Below are 25,685 nucleotides of genomic sequence, written 5' to 3'. Positions count from 1 at the left end.
CAAGGAGTTGGTAGTTGGAGGAGAGTTGGGGGGCAGATCTGCAGTGTGTGTGTGTGTGTGTGTGTGTGTGTGGTGATATTAAAATTCAAATATAACCCAGATTATAGGTTTGGTGTTGTCAGCAAAAAAATCCCGTGTGTGTATGTATGTGTGTATGTGTGTGAAGCCTTGGTATGGAATGCATGTGTGTGTGAGTGTGTGTTTACGGGAGGGAGCGGGTTCACAGCGAGGTCGTCCCGAGCAACCGGCGCGGCAAAACGGACCGAAATTGAATAATCCCGGTGGCAAAATATACAATGAATCTCCGGGATTACAGGGAGGGAATTATCGCGAGTTATGGCGGTTCGGGATTTATTTTAATTTTATTTTTAAAGGAGTCCTCGCAGGGGGATGTGGAAGGGGAAGGCCTGCGTGGGGGGAGCAGAAGGGTGATCAATCTTTTTGTGACCGCGCAAAGCCTGGCAGCTCTTTCTCTCAGAGCAGCAGAAACAAAAAACACACACACCACTCACACACACACACACGCAGCGAACCCCCTGCTCTTTCCGACCCAAGGATTACTTCAGATTAATGCGTGGTTAAGATTAAAAAAAACGCGGGACACGACCAGGTTGGATTTTCGGTGCAAAAATAAATATATACGAAGATGTTTAACACCTCCTTCTCTCGGTTATGCAGTGCTGACACACACAAATATATACACACACAAAAAGCAGAAATGTGTGTGGGAGTGGGGGCCTTTGAGCAACACACAAAGTGAGTAGGTCGGGGCTGCGGGGAGATACAATCACACACACACACACACATACACACACACATACACACATACACACGTACATACGGTCTCCCTCACACACGAACAAAACACTATTTCCAGCCCTCAACATACCGTACTATTTTCCTTCCTGGGTTTTTTTTACGACATCGAACGGTGACATTTTTACGACATCTGTCTTTTTCAGTTAATATTCGGTGATGTATTGTGAGAAAAACACGCACACAAACACACACGCACAACGCGCGCACACACACGTAGCTAGTCAGTTTAGCTTTAGTTTAAGGAGAAGCCATAATAGTCGATTTATATCTTTTCCTTTCGGGGCATGAGACGTAACGCCGAGTTAATATTAAATCATGTCTTGTTCGACGAACAAGTAACAGACTCGAAAAACGCCTCCACTTAAACCGCGTGCAAAAAAATAAAACAGCTGCATCTATTACTACTTTATTACATAGTAATTACATGCAGTAGTTACATAGTAATACAGTAGTGTTAGCAATAATAATAAGTGATGGTGTTTTGTTTTTTGTCTTTGTGGAAGCAATCGTGTCCGTGGGTAGAGACCCTTCCCCAAACACGAAGGACTGTCCCGGCATGAGCGAGCACGGCGTGCATGCTGCGGCCCGTCTCTCCCCGCCGCGGCCGCGCAGCTCCGGCTCCCCGTCCGCTTTTATGAGGCAATAAATTAGATCCAATCTCTGCTTATTGGTGTTTTTATTGTCTGTTAGTCCAACTGCGATGTAAAGGGAAGTACGGGGATTATTTATGGGAGGCTGATTTATGTCAGTTTTTTTTTTTTTTTTTTTTTTTTTTTTTTTATGTTGCTCTGACGTTCCCGGAGAAGTCGGAGGAAAGAGGAGAGGAGGAGGAGGGTTGGGAGCCACGTGACCAAGACATAAGACATGGCGCAAGTCTTTGGAGCTTCTTGGTTTTTTTTGTTTGTTTGTTTTATTTAGTTTTAAACTGCAGCTCAGGGCGCGGGGAGGTTCTGCCGAAAAGAGGAGGTGCCGCCGACCCGGGCTCGAAGAAACCTGGAACACTCAGTCCTTCTATTCCGAGATGCACAAAGATCTCGAGGTCAAACGGGCAGAATGCAAAGGAAACTGCTTTTGCGGCGACAGACGGGAGTCAGAAATAGAGATGACTAGCGCTTACGTTAGACCTCCAGTTGGACAAAGACCTATGGAGCGGACCGAAGGCCCGCTACAAACCCGAGCCGAGACCGTCTTCATTCGGCAGCTTCATAACTGGTTTGAAATTCCAACTTGACGTTGGGGTCTCTCACTTCCAAACAGGTAGATTCCCGCCGCTAATCGGCACCCGTCTGAATAAACCGGGTTGAGTCGACGCTCGGGGCACGAAACCGCCTACTTTCCTCAGACTGGGAGTGGATCCCCGCTCATCGTTTGACAGCGACGCCCCGCCAGGACCCTTCGCATCGGGGGGGCGGGGTCATCTCTGGACTGGATGAACACTGTCATCGCCACCAAACGGATCCTTACAGGCATCGACGCCTGTTCGGCTGATACAAGGGTCTCACTTAAGGACGGGGGGTCCCGCCAGAGGCGAGGCCTTCGGGGGGAGGATGGAGAGATAGCAAGGGGGGGGGGGGGATGCCAGGGCAGAGTAGAGAACAGATCTAGGAGGAGTCCTGATTCATCGGAAAGGGGGAAATCTGCAGCGGTCGATCTTTGCAGCAGCGACGAAAGGTGCTAAGCTAACACTCGACGACAGCCGATTGGGAGAAATCAAGAGTGCGCCTTTCTTGCAAGCCTCAGGCGACCCCGGAGGAACCTTCCCCACCCCGACCCCCAGGTCACACACTTCTGGAAAAACACACCAAAACCAGCTACAGGTTGAAAAATGCATCCAGCGGATCAGATTGTAACTTTAGTTCTTGTAGCCCTGTGATTGACAGGCGGCCTCTCCCGCTTAAACCCCGCCTCTCGCCCAGGGACGGTGGGTTATCCTGTCTGACTGACCGACTCCTCCATCCGCTCCTTTTATTTTATTCCTCACATCCTCTATTTGAATTTTTTTTTTTGTTTTTTTTCACCCCCCCCCCCACGTTCCGACCGCCATATCTCCCTCTCTCTTTCTGTGGATAATGAAGCGATGATGATGATGGCTCTGAATAACATAACATTTTTATTAAAGAATTCTTTGACAGACAACTCTCTCAACAATGAAAGAAAAAAAAGAAGAGGAAGAGGAGGAAGAGGAGCTACAAATGACAAAGAAAGATTTTCTTTAAAAAGACTTTTTTTTTTCCAGCTAATATTTCGTCTAATTCTTCGGACTATGCGGGGGTCGGGTTACCGATCCCCATCCTCGCTGTATTTCCCAGCACAAGTCAAGACATTTATGTACAAGGGGTCATTATAGGAACATAAAAACTACGCATCTTCTCCTAAAATACAAGAACTAAAGAAATGTAACTTCAGTACAATGGACGAGGAAGAACACAATGTCGTAATTTTTTTTCTTTTTTTTCCTTTTTTAACAGATAAATACTAAAAAAGTACAGTTTTTTATCTCAATATAAATACATGGAGGATAAATAATAATAATACAAAACAGAAAGTCTTTTTTTTTTTGTTTAAACCGGCTATAACAAATAAATATTCATATATGAATGTTCACTCGAACACACATTTTGCGAAAGACACTTTGATTGGAGGGCCTTCCGTCTTCAAAATAAAATTCTATTTTTTTTTAACCTTTAACCATCAAAATGTAAACTCTAAGTGCAACAATGATGCCCAGATGTGAGGAGCGTTTGTGTAAATCTGCACTTTTTTAAAAAAACACTCGGAGGGGTTTATCCCCGGGTCATCGGAAAGGTGTGTGTGTGTGTGTGTGTGTGTGTGAGTGAGTGAGTGTGTGTGTGTGTGTGTGTGTGTGGGTGTGTGTATTTGTGTGTGTGTGTGTGTGTGTGGGTGTGTGTATTTGTGTGTGTCACGTCCAAGACCCTTCCTCCCTCACAGATGGTCCCGGGGAAAATAAACCCGCTTGTTTTGAAAAAAAATGTGGGGTACACATCAGCTCGGGTTTCCGGGACATGCATTTTTATTCATTTTTTTGTTGTTTTTTTTTTTTTTTTTTTGAATTTTTGTTCAATTAAATACCCTGTATCCACGTTAAAAGTCAAGATGTGTGAGAACAAAATAAAGAGCAAAACAAGAGGAAAAGGAAAAGATATATATAAAATGTAGACTCGTCGATGCCTGCTTATGTAAGTGAAGCCTACCATAGTGATAGAGAGAACAGAGAGAGAGAGAGATAGAGAGAGAGAGAGAGAGAGAGAGAGAGAGAGAGAAGGGCAATTTCTCACCCAAACATAAATAGAGTTCTCCACTCTTAGTTACCCTGTGTCGATGATATGCTAAAATAAGAAGAGGAAGACGTCCTCCTCTGTGTCTGAAATGCGTCGGGCGCCACTCCGGCAGGACAAGCGCGGACGCCAGGAAGCTAGCTAGCATTGCCATGTGTGCGACTGTGTGATTAGCCAATGTAGCGTAGCACGTCGGGTTCGGGGGGGGGCGGGGGGTGGGTAGCCTCGGATAGCCTCTGAGCGCGAGGCTCGGAGCGATAAGAGGGGTTGGCGGAGGCAGTGGCGGTGAGGGCGGAGGGACGAGGAGGGCGGGGGGAAGAAAAAAAATGGCGCCGCCTCCTCTCTAGAAGAGGTGTGCTGCTGCAGACGGGAGACGGCGGGTTAGTAGGCAAAAGGGGTCCTGGCAGACGCTGACAGGCGGGAGGCAAAAAGAGACGAAGCGGCGGGGCCGATGCACTTCAAGGAGGCGGGGTGGGGGGGTGCAAGCACCAGTCAGGTATTCCTGTTCCCCCCCTCCTCCCCCTTCCCTTGGGCTGATGGAGGGCACGAGTCCTCCACATAGCTCAGTTTGGCTGACAACAACATGTGTTGCCTGGAGGGGGAGAGCGCCGGTCGCCATTAATCTAACCACCTCGTTAACTGCCCATTAAAACTCCGCCATTTAATTTAGGAGACAGGAGTTTGTGTGCATGTACGTCTAAAGAGGGAGGGAAGGGGGGGGTCATAATAAAATACGATTTTTACTCCACGCACGTACGACCTGTGCAGGAGGTCTGCCGCGCCTTTTCTCGGGTGGCGTCGCTGGATTCTGGTTGTGTTACAAGCAGTTTCCAGTGTCGCCCTCCCCCGGCCTTGATTTCAAAACAACTCAGCTAAAGGGAAAAAAAAAAATCCTTGGCGCATTTTGGCTGGTTCTTGTGAGTTTGATGTTCTAATAAAAGGCGGTCCACTGAGAGCTTTGACCCCGGCCAGGTGAAACCCCCCTGGCGGCCCCTTTCCGTCCATCTCTTTTTGCCGTCGGTTCGGCCCCCCCGTCCCGCGGCAGGAGCGCCCCCCTCCCCTCACCGTGTTAGTCAGAATGTTAGCGAGTCACGTTACTTGGTTCTGCGTCGTCTCCCCCCCAGGTTGGCATTTCCTTCCAGACCTGCTACAGGTGAGTGAGCTTGGGTGCTTCCTGGATTCTGCCCTGAGTTGAGGTGTGGTGCGCCGACAGCTCTGTGTACGTCGGGTGCGCGGGCGGGTCGCAGGGTCCCGCGGGCCCCACCCCGCCCACATGGTGCTGGTTAGCAGCTGACATTGGCCCGGCGCCGTTGTAGTCCATGGTCTGATGGTGGGGCGGCGTGGGGCCGAGGTGGTTGAGGCCGTACATGGAGGGCCCCGAGCCCGGCATGGGCTCCACGTAGCTACTGCCTCCCACGTAGACTGGACTGGCCTGCATGTTGGTGGGGGTCCCGTAGCTGGCACTGTTGGCTTGCACTAAGCCGTGGTGAGGGTGGGGGTCGTTGTAGTCCGGGTCCGGGGTGCTGTACTTCTGCTGCGGCGGGCAGCCCTTCATTGGAACACTGGAATAGGCAGTGGACATGGAGTAGGAGACTCCCTGGTGGGGTTTGCTAAAGGACGGAGGGGACGGGGCGTCGTAGGCCACCCCGGCTCCGCCCACCATAGGGTGCATTGAGTTAAGGAAACTGGCGGACGACTGCATGGGCAGAGGCGGCGAGCCGGTCGGCGAGGGCCCCCCGGAGCTGGAGCTCAGCCCTTTGGACTTCTGGTCCTTCTTGTACTTCATACGTCGGTTCTGGAACCAGATCTTGATCTGGCGTTCGGAGAGGTTGAGCAGGTTGGCCATCTCCACGCGCCGCGGCCGGCACAGGTAACGGTTGAAGTGGAACTCCTTCTCCAGCTCCACCAGCTGGCCGCTGGTGTACGCCGTGCGGGCTCGCTTCGACGATGCCGACGAGCCGCCGGTGGGACTCTTCTCCCCGCCGCTGCCGCTCTCATTGCCGCCAGACACTGAGGAGACAGGAGGAGAGAGTGAACGCGGGGGCGGGGGGTTGGGTGATGCGAGGAACGGAAAGACGAACAAGATGATGAAATGAGGATTGAAGGAGAGAAGATGTAGAGTCTGCATTCAGGTTCTTAATAAAGCGGGGGTTCCCGGCCCGCCCGCCAAATTACCCCCCCGATATTAGTTGTCAACACTTGATATCAGTGGCAGTTATTAAGAGAGCGGAGGCTGCTGCTGGCCGGGGGGGCCTGCTAAATTGCATCTTGGCTGGATACACAAACTCCCCTGCAGCAACGGCAGTTGGAGGCGAGGGACTGCGAGCGGCAGCCCACTCGAGCTCGCCCTATCGGGCGGTTCGCCCTCTCCCAACGCCACGGAGATGATGATGCCAACTTCGGAAAAAAATGGTTCCTATCATTCATTCATTCCTTGTACCAAGTATGCAGCACTTGGGGTCACGGGCTGCTGGAGCCTGACCCTTTGGTTCACCCTCATATAGAGACACAACCATTCATCCTCTCATTCACGTCATAGTCAGATAACTATTAGCATCACAAAGAAAGGCCCCCCTGTCGGATTCAAACCGGGGACCTTCTTGCTGTGAGGTCGAAGCGGGTCTGCAGGTCTGCAGCACCCTAAAAAATATTTGCTCCAAGGCCGAGGAGCCGGTTGTCATCTGGAGGCCTTCATCCGCCTCCTCTGCGCCGCCACAGATTACTCACAAATACGTTTTGCGACGAATCCTCGACGTAATATTAACATTGCGAGTGTTAGCACGGGGATATTGAGTCTGAAGACTCAATATTTAAAAAGCATCAATAAAAACACCTGTCGCTGCTTTACAAGTCAAAACGAGACGGAGCGAAGACCAAAGAGAACATCCGCCAGTGGTCGGCCGCCTCCATGCAAAGCAACGGGGCGTCTCCGTACCCGTCCTCGCCATCGGCGCAATTCTTTGCATGCAAACCGTCAGACCTCCCTATGATTTTACTCCGCAGAGAACTTTGCGTGTTTTCTTTGTGAAACCTTTTTACATGAGGAGATCCTCCGCTCTGGGCTTCGTCTGTATAAATTAAATTAGCCAGCTTTAACCGGTGCGGGGGAGGAGGGGGGCAACGGATCGATCCGTTTCCAACTTCATCAGATGCCTCTTTCAATCAAAGTGTTGTGTTCACTTTCTGCAAGGAAGACAGTCGCCTAAGTTCTCGGGCCTAAGTATTCGCACGTGAACGCGTCCAAATTTGTTTTTCTAGTCATCCGGGAGGATTCAGAGGATATTCTTGGTCGAATTATTGACAAATTAAGGATCTGATTCCTTGGCTCCCTGCAGGGTCGAGAGCGGAGGCGCGGCAAATTTACCCCTCTTTATAAAATCGGACTTTCCGAAAGTGCGAAGATTTGTCCTCAGGCATTGATGATGTTGGGCGACTCTGGCAGGATCAGAAAACATTTCCTCCGAAATCCCCCCAAATTACTGTTTTCTGGAAAAGGCTATTTTTAACGGGATGGCAAATATCCGGAGCAAGTCACGTGTTGTCCTTAAATGACGGACGGAATATACTTCCCTTTCAGTCCTCAAGAGCCCTGACCTTTCATTTGCAAGCCCACAAAACCCATCCGACTCCGAAGGGGTGGACAAACAACTGCAGCACCGCTAATCCAGATAATATATGTTTACACACACGGCTAAAAGACAAGCAGTGAGTATATTACTGATGATCAAACTTTTGTTCTTCTTTTCTTCTCACTGAATTAGCTGGACCGAGTAACCCTGTCCGGAACAATCCCAGTACCTTCATGTTTCAACCGCTTAGGGTTTCCATATGGAATTATGAACGTTAAATGAAAACTGTGATATGTTAATAATACAGGAGGCCGCAGGAAGTCCCTCCCTGTCATCCCGTTTGTCTAAGAAATATAAGGAATTTGTTATAAAATGTCAAGGTTGCGTTTGCTTTAACTCATTCGCGGTAAACCATATCAGAGAACATATCGGCCGTCCCATCAGACAGAACATTGCGTTTTTGTTTTTTCCTGCTTATTACGCAATGATTACATGCTTATTCGCTTAGTCTTAAAAACCTGCTCCCCTGTTATCGAACCCCGACATTAATAACAGTCCAGATGATTTCTCGCTGGCATTTCGCAAGAGGTGCAAAAATAAATGAGGGGTTAAGGGAACAGATGGACACCAGAAAGGGAGAGGGAGCGGGAGAGGGAGGGAAGGCTGAGCGGGGCGGGGAGGTGAAAGGGTGAATGAGTTAACAGCTAAACAAGACCGACTTCCTGTTTGAATTCAGCTTTTCAGCATGTTCCTCACAAGACGGACAAAGCTCTCGTCAGATCCGATCCCAAGATCGCGGTCTCTCGGCCAGATTGGGAATAAAATCACTCGTGATTGTGAGGAAATAGGACGCTGCCTGCCTTGATATTTCTGCATTTGCCTGGATGACCTTGCCTTATTCATATCATTAAGAATCATGTGCAGTCCTAACAGTGGTGGTACCAACTAGGATTTTTAGATATGTAACTGATGTTTTTATAGCTTCATGTTCCTGGGAATGGCCTTCCACTGATATCTCGCATGTCTCCTAATGCGGATTATTTTAGCAGCCGAGCCTGCAGGATCAGATTTCAGGCATCCGGTCACGATTGGGTCGAGGCCCGGTCAGGTTTCATCAACGGAACAGTGCGGAGAGGAGGGCGGCTCGAGTCGAGGCCGTGGCCACGTCAAGCTGTGAGGTCATATTTTTGAGTCCAGCTCAACACTCAGCAGCCCCCGCAGGGTTCCTCATAATCCCTACAGATGCCAGGACAGCTGTTTCTGCACAATGTAAATCAGCGCAGAATAAATGGGATTATAAGTGGGACCAAAAATGTGCTGTGATAACATAGGCTAGGACCGTCAGGTCCGACGTAGAAGCCTGCGCGTTTAGCACTTCAGCAGATTCCTTCTACGTCGCTGGAAGCTCCTAGCTCTTAACCCGTAGCGAGGGGAGGAGGCCCCAGAGCGCCCGAGATAACGGCGCAGACGAACTCGGGTGATAAATGAACGCGTCTTTCTGCACGACCTGGCTCTAAAATCCAGGAATTCCACGGATTTTGCTCCCTGAGTGAGCGCATGTGGTGCAGATACTAGCCAAGCAGCAAGGCGGACGGAGGCCAGGACGCCCAACCGGCCTGGAAACTGACGACACACTCCCTGATAAGTAAACACATGTGCCCTGCCATACATTGGCTTCATACTAGTTCCACATGCAGGTGTATTTCCCAATAAAAAAAACACTGATTACTTTTGACTGACCTTGGAAAATGCTATTAGCATAGCATAGCATAGCATTACTTGAATTTCTTTTTTGGTTTTATAATTTTCCGGTGTCTACCCCGAACCAGAAACCAGACATTTGAAGTCAAAGCCTGATTTTTTTTTTCCCCCGACCGGAGTACCGCGGAGCGCTATGTTTTAACCGCGGTATCCAACGGAACCCCCTGAGATCCTGCGGGACAAGCGGAGGAAGGAGGAGGCTGATGGCGGTGCCCAGGGAGTCGGGGAGGAGGGGGGGGATGAGAAGGAGAGGCAAGGAGGAGACGGGACAAAGGAAACAAAGGCGCAGATGAGGGGAGGAAAATGAAGGCAGTGCGGAGGATAGGGGGATCTGAGGAGAGGAGTAATGGGAGAGGAGGAGGAGGAGGAAGGGCACGTATGCTGCTAAGCCATGTTGTCACAGCAAACACGGAGACGGACGGAGACAGGTGTAGTCTTACACACCGTTGCCAGTGGTGTTGCTGGGAGAACAGTTTTTCTGCTTGGTCGTCTGACGGGACTCTTTCATCCAGGGAAAGATCTGCTTGGCCAGAGTCGGGTTCGGGGCCAGGGAGGAGGAGGATGATGTGGAGGAGGAAGAGTTGGTTGACTTATTGGGGCCTGATTTACTGACTGAGGAGGTCCCAGCGCTGCCCCCCGGCTGCTGAGCCACGGTATTGCCGTTACTGCTGTTGGGGGGCAGCGGCGGGGACACCTGGGGGCCGGGGTGGTGCTCGGGCGGCAGGCTGGGACGCATGCAGCTGCCGTTCAGCTCCTTGGTTTTGGCGAGCTGCTGCTGCTGCTGCTGCTGCTGCTGCTGATGGCCGCCCCCGCCGCTACCCAGCGACTGCAGGGAGCAGGCCGAGCGCTGGTACGAATCCACATCCAGATGGGCCGCCGACTGGAACGCCGGCTGGTGGTGGGAAACCGGGACCGGGACATCGTAGCCCCCGAAGCCATTGGCGGCGGCCGCCGCCGCCCCCTGCACCTGATAGGACGAGTAGCCACCGAAAAGCGTCGAGGAGTTGTCGTAGTATGTTGTCTTCTGCATGTCTGGGAGAAGTGGCGACGTCGTCTTGTGCTCCGGTCCTTGCTGAGAACCACTGCCGGCAGACCATTTGGTACCGGGGGTCACGTGACGGAGTCTCTCCAACGGTCCCCTGCAACCTGACCTGGGAGGTTAGCGGACACAGACACAAGAAATGAGAGAGATAAATCCATCTTCCACCAATGAAAGGCGCCATGACATGAATAGAAACCACTGCTTTTCTTTCTTTCTCTCTCTCCACCCCCTCCCCCCACTGTCCTCAGCCCAGTGCACAGCCTGCAGATGCTGTGGTGGTGGTGGTGGTGGGGGGGGGGGGGACAAGGAGGGTGCACTGTGCTCCCTCCTGCACACACACACACACACACACACACACACACACAAAGAAATGAATCATGACCATATACATGTCCATATCAATTAATAATATTTTTATTGAAATATATAGTATAATGATTATTGAAATGTATTTTATGGGACATGGATATATCCTAAATAACAGACCAGTAATAAAGCATGTTACCAATATTTCTCATCTTTCATTACTCTTTTTTTCTGATTTTATTTTACAATAAAACGTTTAATTTAGTTTTTATTTTTAAATAACATAAATAAATAAATAAATAAATACATGAATAACCGTATTGTGTTTACAGCCAGGTCCTCCACCTTTCAAACTGGATGTTACATTGGTGTTGTGTAATAGCGGAAGTGAACAGACCCGTGTTTATTTTTCTTCCTCTCTCTCTCAGTCTATTTTTTTCTTTCTCTCTTTCTATTCTCGCTCTCTCTCCCTTTTTTTTCCTGAGGTGAATGATGTAGGTAGCCCATTTCTGTCAGGCTCTGCCTTTCAGCGTGATTTACTGGGCTCGGGAACCCCGGAAGGAGCACACTGCAGCCGCTGTCCGACCCAAACACAGCCCGCTATCGATCCAATGATCCGATAATCCGATCTGATAGATAGATAGATAGATAGATAGATAGATAGATAGATAGATAGATAGATAGATAGATAGAGTACACTCGGCCTCCCGTCTGTCTTGCGTGGGACGCGTGTTTCACCTCCACGCGGGCGCGAGGCCTGTCTCACTTCCGGTCGGGATTTGACCACGTCCCCCGTTTTTACACGGGCTTTATAAACTGAACTGAAATATATTTATTTATTTCATTTTATTATTTTTGTTTTGATTTATTTGCGCAGAAACACGTGACCCGGAAATAGAAACTACTAACGGAGACAACAACAACAACAACAATGATAATCATAATAATCATAATAGTAATAATCATTATCATGAAAATAATAACAGTAATAATAATAACATAACAATAATAATAATAATGGCGCTGACTCCGTCATAATGGGAGTAGATTTATAACGAATTAACGGGATCTGAAGATCCCAAAACCGGGATTAAAATCGGTAACCTAAACGAAAACACGGATTAACCCCCCACCCCCTTTGAAATAAACTGGCCTCCCCTGGTTGATAGAAGTCGGATTAGACGCCCAGCCAGTTTCCCTGGCTTTCGGCGCGTCACACATGTCAGCCATTTATCTTTCGGCTGGACAAGCTGGAATCCTAATTATTTACTCTGAGGAATAGGAGGGAGGGAGGAAGGGAGAGAGAGAGAAAGAGAGAGAGAGAGAGGGAGAGAGAGAGAGAGAGAGAGGCCATGGCAGCGAGTGTAGGAGGAATATGTTATTAAATCATATCGCTGTTTCGCCATTAAACGGGACACGTAATGTCTGAGCCCCGGGCATGTAGGGCCGCGGATTAATACGATCACCAACTTTATACACGCCTCCCGGAATAATCCACTTACACTCGCTGGGACTACGCACACGCACACGCACACGCACACCCCTAAACAAAAACAAGAGCGATAGAGATGGGAGGTGGGAGAGGTTCGGCCTCGGTGTCCGGTGTCTCTTTAATCCGTGGATATAAAATTACAAATGGCGACTGGCCCACGCAAGAAGACAGGACACGCACAAACACACACCCGCACGCAGAGGCAAGGAGAGCGCATTAACTTGGACAAGATTCCCGCTAACGGACATCGAAGACACGCCGAGGCAGGACAAAAAAAAAAAAAAAAAACACACACACGCACGCAGGAGATGGATGTAGGGCTATTGTTGCCGTGGTGCGTTCACGGTCTCCGCCAATCCACACGACGTGCGACTTAAATAAAAATAATTCAAATAAAGTTTGTATTATTTTGCGATGGGAAAAAATAGATCCTAGGTGGTGTGTATGTGTGCGTGTATGTATATGTCTATGTGTATGGGGGGTCTGCTGTACACGCATATGAGCAGTGGGGGGGGGGGGATAACAGAAATGCTAAGCTACTGCAGTGGATGTAAATAAGTGGAGGGGAGGAAGAGGCTGAGTGGGATTGAAGGAGATGAAGAAAGAAACGGATGAGGAAGAAGAGGAGTGGGGGGGCGGGGGTGCCATGGCGGCGTGAAGCATTGTGAACTCTCGTTGAACCGGGATGGGAGTCATCCGGGCCATAAATCACCGGGGCTCACAACAAACACGCCGCACGGTTCCCGGTCGTTGTTTCCGGCTCGAGCATCCACCGGTGCCCGGTCCCGGGCCTCGCACACGCCGGTAACCCCCCTCCCCTTACCTTCCGCCGTTCAGCGCCGGTGGTCCCGGTCCAGGCCGGCGGGGACCCGGCGGCACCGCATCGCAGATTAGTCCTCAGTCCGACCGGGAATCGGTTGAGAATAAAAAAAAAAAAAAAAAAAAAGAAATCCCGATCGAGCTGTCGAGCAGTCCTCTCTCCGGTTATCCGGTCCCCCCCCCCCCGCCGCCGCCGCCGCCGCCTCCTCCCCGCTCCGTTCCGCTGCTCCTCCGGCACCGCGTCGAGTCCACCGACCGGCAGCAGCGGCGGGCAGCAGGGGGGCGGCGAGAACCGCCGGCCGATCCGAAAGACCTCGGCCGCGGAGGTGGAGGTGGAGGAGGGGGTCCGGAGGGTCCGGAGGGTCTGGAGGGTCTGGAGGGGCGAGATGCTCGGGATACGGGCTTGACGGGGAGGGGGGGGCGGAAATAACGGGTGGGCTCGATTTGCACGGGAGCGGAGCTCACCGGGGCGCCTGGCCGCTTCCTGCCTGCCTGCCTGCTGTGCCCCCGCCGCCCGCCCCCGCCTCCTACCCTCTTCCGCCCCGGCGACAACAATGGCCTCCGGTTACCGTCCTTCCCCGTCGGCGGCGCCGCTGCGGGAGCCGCTCACTCTGCAGCCCGGCGGCCTCCCGGGGACGAGCCCGCCGCGGAAACGACACCCCACCGCATGTTTGGATGCTCCTTGTTCTCCTCCTCCTCCTCCTCCTCCTCCGCCTCCTTCTTCCCTCCCGGTCTCCCCGGAGGTGGCGTTTTAATCCCCGCGAACACCGGCTGCAGCCCGTGCTGGCGGCGGCGGCGGCTGCTCCGGTATCCCCGGACGCGTCCCCATACTGCCCCCTTCCCCCACCCGGCCACCGCTGTCAGCACCGTGTACCGGGAAGTCACGGCCGCCGGTGCTCCTCCATCAAAGCGTCACGCACGAATGACGCCGGTTCGCCCCCCCCCCCCCCCCCCCCCCCCCCCTTCGTCCCCACACGCCGGCGGCGGGAATCCACGCCACGATCCCCCCCCCCCCGTGACTTCCCGCCTCCGTCCCTATTGGCTCTCCGTCCGGAAACTTCGGTCCGGACCCTGGCGGCCAATCAGGACGCGCCATAACCCCGATGGATTACCGGAAGAATCACAGCTCCCTAATCCGATCACATAATCCTAGATTACATAATCCGACTCAGATTATTGTTGATTTTCTTGTTGTTTTTTTATACATATATTTTATATATTTAGCATCCACTCCAATAACCGCCACCTATCACGTGACTCTGGTGTTTCCTGCGTGTGCAAGATCTGCGGGGCGGTTATAATCTAGCCAATCTAATCTAATCCGACAACGCCACCGTAAACTGAGGATTCTGCGCCCCCTCCGCCTCACCACGCCTCGGATATTAGATAAGAAAGGTGGGGAAGGAGAGGAGGAGGAGGAGGAAGAGGAGCAGAGAGTGAGGAAGGATGCTTGAAACTCCCAATGAGGAGATGAGAACAGAACGGAGAGATGAAGGTGTCTTGCATTGCGTCACCTCACGCACGCCCTCTCTCTCTCTCACACACACACACCCACTCTCACACACACACACACACACACACACACACACACACACACATACACACACACACACACACTATTTTTATTATTCGGGACACTGCTCCTGTCCTTTATGGCTACGTAAGATTTATGAGTTCTCTCTCGCCGCGGCTGGAGTGTATGTTTATCTGTGTGTGTGCGTGTGCGTGCGCGTCGCTAAACTGCTGCGACTCGCAAGCAGATAGCAGTCGCTGCGGGCTGCGGACAGGCGCGGATGAGCTCGGTGCGTGGGGAGCCGAGCCCTGCGTGGATTAACCGAACACCTCATCGCCTGCTTCTTCGTTTTCCCTCCATCTTCCCACGGGTGGGTGGGGGTGGGGGGAGCATCTACAAAGTGATCCGTGGGGGGGAAACACGCGTTTCCGGTGAAGGAGGAGATACGACTGTATTTTTCTTGGATGGCGGAGGCGCGTGGATTGCGTCACGGATATTGAGTTTCACGCTTCTCCTCTTCCTCAACCCGGGACATCCATCCACCCGAGGAGGCTCCCTGACACGACACGCAGGAAACTACCTCCCTTTGCAGCGGGATTTTAACACACACATAAATTACGACCCACTCTAATCCACGAGATGCCACGCGTGCCCACTACCTCAACCCGGAAGGACACGTCTGTTCCCCGGTGCCGCCGTTAACCCGCAGTTTCCCGCCTTAATAAATGTCTCATTGAATGACGGCGTGACCCCCGTGGACGGCTCCCACGCGGCCCACGTGCTTCCGGATTACATTACATTAGCACGCGTCATTTCTACATATTACATTACACACACGCCCACACACACACGCACACACACACACACACACACAGACACGCACGCACACATATGCACAGGGCTTTTTCTTTGACGTTTCTTATTTAATTATAATTTAAACGTCACAAATAAAGGACAAGAATATTCCTGTTTCTTTTCGTCATTTCATTCCTGCTCGTAATTGTTGAATGCGTAATAATAACACTATGTTACATAAACAGTATGTATATGAATATGTATACTACTAGTAGCATTTTTTATTACTATTGCTACCACAACTGCTGCTAATTGAAATAATAGTATAAATTATAATAATGATAGAAGTGAGTTTGATATTTTTCTGATCAACATGAGGTTTAATCATTTAAATAATAATAAGTATAGTCCTGATCGTTTCAATAAGACATAAGTATATAGGATGATTTGAAGTGAGATCCGGTAAGATGGAAAATAATTGAAATAATAATTATAAAACGAATTTGGATTTTCTGTTTATAACCTTCGCCCGGTTCTCAGTTCAAATGCCGCGTGCATCTGATCCATGATCATCCGCCGCGAACATAACCGTGCAGCAGAATTTGTAACTAATATATCAGGAAATAAATATACATATATTTTAGTGTGTAAAAATGGCAACTCACCGGTGTTTTTTCTCCTAATCCCTGGTGTACGGTTGCGAGAACGCGGCCCCCGGTGATCTTCTAAGAGCTGCAGGGTGGAGGGGGGGAGAGAGATATGGCGTCAAAGGTCTCGTTTTGCAAACAAATAATCTGATAAGAGAGAAAAGGCTAATCCGCCTGGTCTAATCTGACTACTACAACTGGAATCATGTCCAGAATGAAAGCAGCGGGAGGAGGTGGGATGACGAGGGATTATTAGTCCAGATTATTATCATTATCATTATATTATTATTCATATTATTATTAGTTCGATATCCTCAGTAGAATCCTCGTTAACCCGCAATCCGGATTTTACGGGAAACGAACGGCTGGAAACGACGGGGGGAGAAAAAAATACGGTGAATATAATCCGGGATTATTTCCCGAAAACGGACGATCATTAAATAGCAACGACACGTAAAATTACGATAAGGACTGAGTTTATCTAAATAAATAAGATGTTAAAAAAAATCTCAACCTTTTTCCATTTATTAAAAAAAATATTTGAGATAAAACAGCATCGAAAAGTTCCCTGATGTTTTGGATCCACAAAGCCAGTCATTGTTAAATGATTATGGGGTGGGGGGGTGAGGGAATAAAAGACCATAAAACACACCCACACTGGAAATAGCGATTCATAAAATTACGAAAAAAACATAAAAAGTCCAGAATACCAAAAGTTTCCAAAAAAAAAGAAAAACAAATAAAAAGGTTTCCGGGCTGCTCTGCATCCACCCAGCTACGAACCAGCATCAGGATTCAGGTCCGGTTGCCCTCATCTAGGGGTCAGGACACACACACACACACACATACTCACACACACACACACACACAAACGAACACACACTTCCCGGTAAATCCGTCAGCCGTCGTGGCGCAAAATCCGAGCTGCGTCAAAACGCGTTGCATAAAAAAAAGAAGCAAACTGCCCCTCCTCATCCTCGTCCTCCTCCCCACCCCGCGCACCCCCACACACACAAATACACACACACACACACACACAAACCCATAAATCAAAAGAAAAGCTCCCCAGACCTCCCGGTTACCGGCCACCATCGGATCCGCTGCCGCCACTGGAAACTTATTGATGGTTTCCGTGCGGGTCGCTGGACGCAGCCCCGGCCGCTTGTAGCGCAGCGCCGGCCGGCCGGGCGGGCCCTCCTCCGCCGGACCCCCACCCCAAACCCCGGCCCCACCCCGCCCCTCCGGAGAGATCGCGGATCAGCAGCGGACGAGTGCAAAGTTGCCGGGGAAGTGATGCGGGTCCGACTAGCTTAGCCGGCTAGCATGGAGGCCGAGACAAAGGGAGGAGGCCGCCTGCCTCAGCCAGCACCGGCAGATGACGGGGTTTGAGTGAAACCTTCAAAAAAGGGGGTGGTGTGTGTGTGTGTGTGTGTGTGGGTGGATGGGGGGGGGGGGGGGGGGCAGATTTAGCTGAAAGAAATCCTGATGAGTTCTGTACAGCTTTCTGTTTTGTTGTTTTTTTTTTTCATTCAACGCACTCTTTAGGATGTAAACAAAGCAGAGGAAGTTCTAGTCCGGACCCAGAACTATTGTTGTTGTTGTTTGCTCCCCGTCCCTGAAACTAGACTTTTCTGTAAGAAAAAGGGAAACTTTGTTTGACTAATTCTCCTGCTCTAGATTTTCCAAACCAGCCATTTTCCCTTTATTTTAGAAAAATAGATCTTTTCTATGAAAGTAGAAGCCTAATGTTCTGATCCGACCCTTCCCTATTCTTATCTCTGTCTGGTTTGGCTGTAGCCCCATCCGACCCAGGCATCACTTTTAAAAATAAAATGTGTGGACTGACAATAAACAGGCCGGCGTAGAGTCGAACCTCGTCTCTTCCTGGTCCAAGGCTGGAAAAGTCCCGAAGACACAAACGACGCGACACCCAAACGACACTTTAGCAACTCTGCCCTAAACGTCCACGGGTCTGAGGTTATTTATTTCCAGAAAGCACCATGTGGTGTTGGTAGCCCTCTAAAAAGCACTTACACAGTGACATATTGGAGTACAGCTCTCAGAGCATGACCTTTGACCCCCGAGAAGCAAAAGCTGAGCACTTTAATGATCAACCCGCAGCCGGAGTGCTCCTGCCACCCATTAACACGCCGCAGCGAGTCAGCGCAACCCGGCATCCATTCTTATCATCCTCCTTTTACGCCGCTCAGAAAAAGTAGCGGCCAAAACAGGAAGCCCCATCACCATCCAAACACTTAGTAATGAGCACACTGAGCAAAATACACATGTAATTAATGTGTAATAGACAATGGTTAGACTGGAGATGACAAACGTGTTTTTCAGGGTTGTTTCAACTTGTCTAAAAATAGCCACGAGCAGAAAACATTTAGCGGTAAGATTTACACAACGGGAAGAGGCTCATTTCTAACTCTGGCTTTGTTTCCATTGGAGTTGCTCCGGGAGTCGCGTTACAGTCTTAAATCGCTCAGAGCTAACATCGCTCGTGATAAGCATTCACAAAAAAAGCGGTGCCGAGTTTGCAGGGGAGGGTGGATTCTACAAATGTCCACCTCTGTACCCTCCAATGCCGGGAGGAGGGGATTAAATAACCAATGGGGGACTTCAGCGATAAGAACCATTTCAAAAATCAAACAAAATAATGTGAACATGATCGGGCCGTTGCTCCGCCGCTTTGTCCAGATTTCACCTAATTCCAGCGCGACCACGGCTCAACAGCCATTAACATTCTTTCCAAACTATTTCCAATGGCGTTCAGTCTGGTGATTAATCAAGCCGGGGGGGGCAACCAACCCTCTGGGTGTGTTTACCCACATATGGACGTTTACGGCTAGCAGACACGCTAAGCTGGACGCGGCTGTACGGCGGTGAGCGTTTGTTGTCGCTACGGGTGGCGCCCGTTCTCCCGCACAATATCTTTTATTGATAACATGGGGACGTAAAACGCTTCTTGCGTCGTTTCGTGGGGTTTTCCTTCCACTTGCTCCCCCCCTACCCACCCACCCGGCGAATGTTTTACGCCCTTCCCGCTTCTAACCTCCCATCTGTTTGGGGCGCCATTTTCCTTTTTTTTTTTTTTCGTTGTTTGCACTGAGACATTTGTCATCGGGCCCGTTCCGAGACCCTTTTGAAATGTAATGAGGTTGAACGGCCGAGCAGCAGCAGTAGCAGTAGCGGCAGCGGTGGCTACATCCACAGAGACCGGCCAAATGGGAAGCGACGACAAGCCCGCCACTGCAACACATCCCATCTCCTACGGCGCATATGTTTCAACACTCGTTTTTTCTCTCTTCAGACGCATCTGCACTCAAGAGGGAAACCGCGACTGCTACGGGGAGACATCTGTCTGCTCGATCTGTTGTTCTTTCCCAGGCTTTTCAATTAAACTTTCTGTGAAGGGGGGTGTCGAGGACCAGCGACGGTCTCTGAGATCCTCCTGACAGGACTGCCTGTTTTCTGGGATTATTTCTCATTACCCCCTAAACGTGGCTAATCTAATTGGTTTTGGAGCACGTTGAAAAAAGGCCCGTGCCTCAGTTCTCACGCATGCGTGCAAAACAAGGAGATGTTTGTATGTATATGTGTGTGTGTGTGTGTGTGTGTGTGTGTGTGTCCGCTACCCTGTGCAAGTTCACGTGTCACGGAAATAGTTTCACCGCTGATCTGTATCGCTGGAGCTTCCTGGGTGTGGACGGCCCGGCTAACAACTAAACATGTCGGGCTAATGAAGCCACATTGCAGGAAAATACATGTTTTCTGTCATGCTCACACACATCCACCCACACACACACACACACACATGCATATAACACTTTGGATATATTTTCTCCATTCAGGTCAGTGAAATATGAACAAGCCTTGCACTTATTGCAGCGGGTGACTCCTGGCGGTGGACCCGGATCTGAGGCATCCTGCCTGTCCTCACACAAAAGACCTATTTAACCACTGTTTAGGCCATCGGCCTCTGTCGGTGATAAATTCTACTCGCGCAGACGGCGGCAGCCTTCCACGGCACTTGTGGAGATGTAAAACAATAACCAGAGCTGGACTGATTCCAGAAAATTACCAGGGCGAAGGGAACGGGGATTAAAACTCTTCTTTTTTTTTCTCGATTTCGCAGGATGTAATTTATACGCATCTAAACCCGACCAGACTGTCGAGGGGACTCATGGGGCTTTGGCGTTTGGAATCAGCCGCGTGGTTTTAGCTCAAAGAGTAGTTGTGTGAGATGGCGTTGTCTTGTCTTCCGCGCCACCCAGCGCCGTTCCCGTCATCCCGCAGCCTGCCGACAGGGTCACGCATGCCCGTGTCACCGACAATCCCCGGGCCAGAATCCCCTGCCATCAGCACCTTCCATTGATGACGAGTTAATCTTTAGCCGAGATGCTAATCTTTAACCCTGCACTCAAAAGGAAGCCCTGACACCAGAAAGAGGCAAGAGAATGAGTGGGCTGGAGGTGAAATTGGGAAGTGGGTGGTGTGAGTGGGGGGTGGGGGTTGGAGGGGCATGAAAAGTGCCAAGCTCACCAAGTGTGTGTGTGTGGGGGGGGGTGAATGTAGCCCTGTGTGTGTGCAGAGGCTCACAGATGAAAAGGGCAGAGGAGGACAGGGTGAACTGTATTGCTAAGGCTAGTAAATGGAGAAAACCACCGGTTAGCATTCTGCCTGACACGGCATCACGCAGCCTACTCGTGTCGGATTCCAACATTCGAAGAATAATTACAAAAAGAAGAAAAAACTCGCTGGCCTTTGCTTTTGAGCCAAGTCACCCCGGAAATCTATCTAAACAACCAAACAGGTCCAGATCCCACACAATCCAGGTTCTGCGGAGCTCTGCAGCCCCCTAAACCCGATTACACACCTCCCTGACGGGCCTGGGAGCCTAATTAACATCCGCCTGTTTGCGCCGTGAAAATCCTGCAATGTTTAAAGTCTGCATCTGGAAAAGCCTTTCATTGCAACAGCCGCCCCGCCACCGGAGATTCTCCGACCAATGACGGTCACCTGCCCGCGTTCCCAATGTTTTGATTACACGGCTTCCAGGCCTCATTGCGTCTACCCTCAACAGGTTGCATTGGTAAAAATCAGACCCGTCGGCGTCTCCTGGAGTGGCCGCCACAGGAATGATACGTGGATCCGGGGCTGTACCAGAAACAGCCTCGTGGGCTGGAGGTAGACACGGCCTGCAATGAGCCTGGATGCTAGTTTTTGTGCATTCTGCGTCTCCAGGCGTTGATGTTTGCAGGAGACATGCAGGTTTTCCCCCTCAAAACATCCCTTTGGGCCTGACACGTGAAGAAATGAAGAGGAGGAGGGGGGGGGGGGGGGGTGCTGACAGCAAAACAAAACGACACGGAAGCAAACCTTCAGTCTTATCCCTGTGAAGATCTGAGTTGCCCGGGGAGGCAGCGGAGGCGATGGCGGCGGCGACGGCGGCGGCCCGTCATGCAGAACACACAAAAACAGCAGCTCAACCTGAACCTTAGGACAACCTGTGTCCCAACCCAAAGCGGGCTCACCTGGCCCGCTCAAGCCCCCGGCCAATCACATTTAATAACGACGGGGGGCGGAATTTTAATCTCCTCTGGGCCTGAATGGATGGGGACTGATCTGGAACCAGATGAGCCACATCTGGAGGAACCCCGAAGACAAGCCGGGAGCCAAAAAAAAACCCAGATCCACACAAATTCAGACCTTGTCCTTCGAGGAAGGGTGTGTTTTTTGCATGTTGGGGAACCCCGGGAGGACACACACTCCATGGACGAGCAGGAAAAAGGGAAGAGGGAGGAAGAACTGGGGGGTGGGGGGGCTTCTTAAGTAAGCAATCTTTTCACACTACCATAAATCACTGCGCGGCGGACATGCATCTTCTTCCCTCGCACCTCGCCGTCAGCTCCCGTGATCCTTTTCTATGGGGGTCTCACGCACGCGCGTGCACGCACACCTCTCTCCTTCTACACACGCACACATCACGCATCGAGTAAACTTCTTTTCTCTGGAGGGTGGGGGTGGGGGTGGGGGGTGGACGCGTCCTTTTACTGCGCTTGTCTTTTACCGACTGGGACGGTCGTCTTCAGTTGCGTTCACGGACACGCTAGCAGAGTCGGAAAAAATTGTTTTTGTATGTTTTTTTTTTTTTTTTTTTTGGTTTGTTTTCTTTTTTGCTAGCGACTGAAGCGACGTGCAGCGGCACTCCCCGGCGGAGGGTTCACGACGGATCGCGGTCGCACAACAAAATAATTAATGACACGTCGAGCGTGCATGTGTGTGTGTGCGTGTGTGTGTGTGTGTATATGTGTGCGCGAATGACGGGGACGAGCGAAGAAGGCACACCGAGAGGGACGCATCCCGGAAGAACGGCTTACCTGCGCTCTGCCGTCGGCGCCTTGTGCGTGTGTGTGTGCGTGCGTGTGTGTTTTTCCTGGACCTCCCGCTCCGGTGTGCTTTGGTTCCTTCCCGGATGCAGCCTACTTTCGGACGCGGATGGAGACGTAGTCGAGGGGCGCGGATGTTTCCTGCTGGAGATTCCTGGACGGGATTTTTCGCGATTTCGTGCGCGTAATTACGCGCGGCCAATTCGACTTTTTTTTTTCCTCTCGGTTGTTTTTTTTTTTTTCTCCGTTGCGAAACGTCGAGATAGAAAACGGAGCCGAGGAACACCGGAACGCGTTCGAGGCGCCGGTTGTTTCAAAATAAAAGGTGTAGGAGGCGTCGGTCGTTAACGTCCCCGGTTCCGGGGGGGGGGGGGGGCGAGCCGCACGCCTCCGCCGCCCCTGATAGCCAGTGGCTACCGGCCGGACACGGACGGCTACTTTACTCTGCACGCCGTCGTCGCCCCCCCACCCCCGCCCCAACCCGCACCCCTACCCCGCCTATATGCGGCGGACTTGCCCTGTATATGGCGGCCCTCTGTTGCGGGGGAGGGGGGGGCCCACGGCCCCACAACACCGGGGCGGGGGCAGGCCCGGTTCCCCACGGGGGTCGCGGGTGAAGCCTGGCTGGTTCCCCACCCCCGGAGTGTCGGTCCCGATGTTTTTTTGTTTTGTTTTGTTTTTTTGGGTCACGACGGTTAGCGTGGACCGGAAACACCGGATATTTCAAATATTTCCGTCGCTGCGCTTTTTTTTTTTTGTATTTCCGCCGCGGATCTACGGAACCTTGGACGGCTTTCGACGTTCACGATCACGATTTCTGTTTCTCCACCTCCACCGGTTCCCGAACCGAGCCCGTGAACTGACGGCGAGGTTGTGGAAGGTGTGTGTATATGTGTGTGTGTTGTATGGGAGGGTTCGTCTTGTGTGCGGTCCAGATGTTGGTCGTTACATGGCGTCAAGCTGCGAGCCGGCGGCGGGGAGGAAGAGCGGACCACGCGTCGAGATTTCCCCCGCGCGTCGTGCACGAGGAGCCCGCACCGTTTTCCGCCGTGCACGGCTCGTTTACAGGTCGACGTGATTTATTTGTTTCCTGCTTAAACCCCGTTGATACCCCCCCCCAGTTAATAACAGTGTTATTACACAACGATGCGTTTATTACTGGTTAATAACAGCGGTTTTTGACGTCTATCGTGGCTGTGACCCAGATTACTTGCGTCACCTTTGACCCGTGATTATTTGCGTGATAACGGCGCGTGGCGGACGTGAAGGAAGAAAAAATCCGTTTTAGTTTGTCATCGCCAGATTTTTACCGGTTGACGTTTTTTTTTTCAACCACGTGATCCGCCCGGTGGTCGCTGTAACCGTGGAAAATAACGCCCGAACAGATGAAGACAGACGGCCTGCTTGTTCCCGCTTTGTCTGCCTCTTTGTGTGTATTCGTGTTATCTTCCCACGCGTATAGACCTACCTTCGGCCGCACACACACACACACGCCAACTGCACGCCGCCGAGAAATAAATGGAGGTGGTGATACTTTGCAACCCCAGAGAAGAAAACCTTATTTTTTATGATAAAAGACGGAGGGTGAAGAGGAGGAGGAGGAGGGCGGCTGGAATCCGCTCCCGTTTTTACTCGTGCAAGCTTTACGGTGACTACAAATGTATAAAACAATAAATAAATAAATCAATAAGGAAAGGATAAATAGAATATATCATTTTTTTCCACCACGCTTGAAAATTACAAATTACCATGAAGCGCCCGAAGGCCTCCGGGAAATAATAACAACTATGATAATAATAACAGTAATAATTATAATAGTAAAAAAAAAAAAAGATAATGTACATACAAGTTTAATAATAGTAATAACAATGTAATAATAATTCATGTCTGTTATAACAGGTTTATAAGCACATTATTACGCGCGGCTGCAGATTTATGAGGCCGAGCGGTTCGCTGATTTATGTCCTGCTGTTGTCTGAGGTTTCCGGAGCCGCACGCCGCCGCCTCCCCGGGATTCCGCTTTATGAGCTTTATGGCCATATTTTACTGTTATATTCGTCTTAAATTATAGTGTAATTCTTATTTCTCGGGTTTGAAGGGGGAGTCTGACCGAAAATGCAATGAACGCGGATCGATCGCAACATATCGGTTTGGCTTGAATATTCCAATCGTGTGATCGTAAAGCAGAGGTACACGGAAAGATTGATAAATAAATATAGTTATTATAAATATGTCAGGTGACACGCGTGTTTTCATCGATGAGAAGCGGAATTAGGACAACGAATCCCTACTCAAATAGCTAAAAACACATGATATTTAAATTGACCCGATACTATGCGGGGTTCCCGGATCCCGGAGTCTGTGGACTAAATGCGTGTCGTAGTGTGTTGAGGAACACGCGTGGAAAGCCCCCTACCCATAGCTGATCAGCTGCACGTTAATCGATTCGCTTAGAGACGTTTAACTCAGTCCAGGAAAATAAAAACAATTTTCCAAAAAATAAATCACGGCGTGTGTCCACACACACACACACAAGCATCCACTCAGCGGCCCACGCGTGTCAGAGAAATCACACCTTCTAAGCACAATATGTGAACTCCTGGCAACAAACAAGTAACAGACGTAACGCCTGTGTAATAAATCAGTTGTAAGCGTTACTCCAGCGGCGGGAGCACACACACACACACACGCACGCACACACACACAATTCTGCACAGCTTTGCACGCAGTTCAGGAATGTGAGCTGACGCGGAACTATCTGTCCCCGCAAACAGGCTGGATAAGAAACCGCAGACGTGCGACTTCAAGACTCCGCCACTTCCGGTCAAAGTCAAGACGGTCCGCGACGGAGACACGACTCCCCCCCCTCACAAACACACACACACACCCCGTTTGGACCCCCGTTAATGCATCAATGTTCGAGAGACGACGAGGAGCAGACCCCCCCCCCCCCCCACACACACACACACACGCATTTGCAGGGATGAGGCGGGATATTGTCTGGGACATGGCGGCGGACAGCGAGAACACACACACTCTCTCTCTCTTACACACACACATACAGGTTCACAAACGATCTCTCCAAGCTCCCCTACGGCTACACTTAAGTTGCACGCGTGCGTGTGCGCGCTCTCTCAAGGAAACGGGACGGGGCGTGGAGATGCACAGGAAGTGCAACATAATGCTACTACTACTACTACTACTACTACTACTAATAATAATAATAATAATAAT

General features: G+C 50.7%; 1 protein-coding gene across 8 annotated transcripts in view; it reads right to left on the bottom strand.

Moving 5' to 3' along the window:
- Positions 1–2,910: 2,910 nt before the first annotated feature.
- The window catches only part of hoxb3a (homeobox B3a), a 68,092-nt gene continuing 45,317 nt past the window's right edge, over positions 2,911–25,685 (bottom strand). For 4 of the 8 annotated variants that reach the window (XM_086170976.1, XM_086170978.1, XM_086170977.1 and 1 more), the window contains 3 exons: positions 16,078–16,144; positions 9,890–10,596; positions 2,911–6,125 (listed from right to left, as the gene is read on the bottom strand). In XM_086170976.1, coding sequence (XP_086027102.1) covers positions 5,263–6,125; positions 9,890–10,475 — 1,449 coding nt within the window. In that variant the 5' untranslated portion in view covers positions 10,476–10,596; positions 16,078–16,144 and the 3' untranslated portion in view covers positions 2,911–5,262. Of the gene's footprint in view, positions 6,126–9,889; positions 10,597–13,108; positions 13,450–16,077; positions 16,145–17,130; positions 17,213–22,442; positions 22,753–25,685 lie in introns of those variants that run through there. The other 4 variants (XM_086170980.1, XM_086170981.1, XM_086170979.1 and 1 more) reach the window with 4 other exon arrangements.

Source organism: Fistularia commersonii, chromosome 23 (genome assembly GCF_037954325.1).
Source record: "Fistularia commersonii isolate RoL2024-O1a breed Wild chromosome 23, RoL_Fcom_v1.0, whole genome shotgun sequence".
Lineage (NCBI taxonomy): Eukaryota > Metazoa > Chordata > Actinopteri > Syngnathiformes > Fistulariidae > Fistularia > Fistularia commersonii.
Note: the sequence above shows the minus strand (reverse complement) of the source record. Positions and strands in the feature narration are given on the sequence as shown.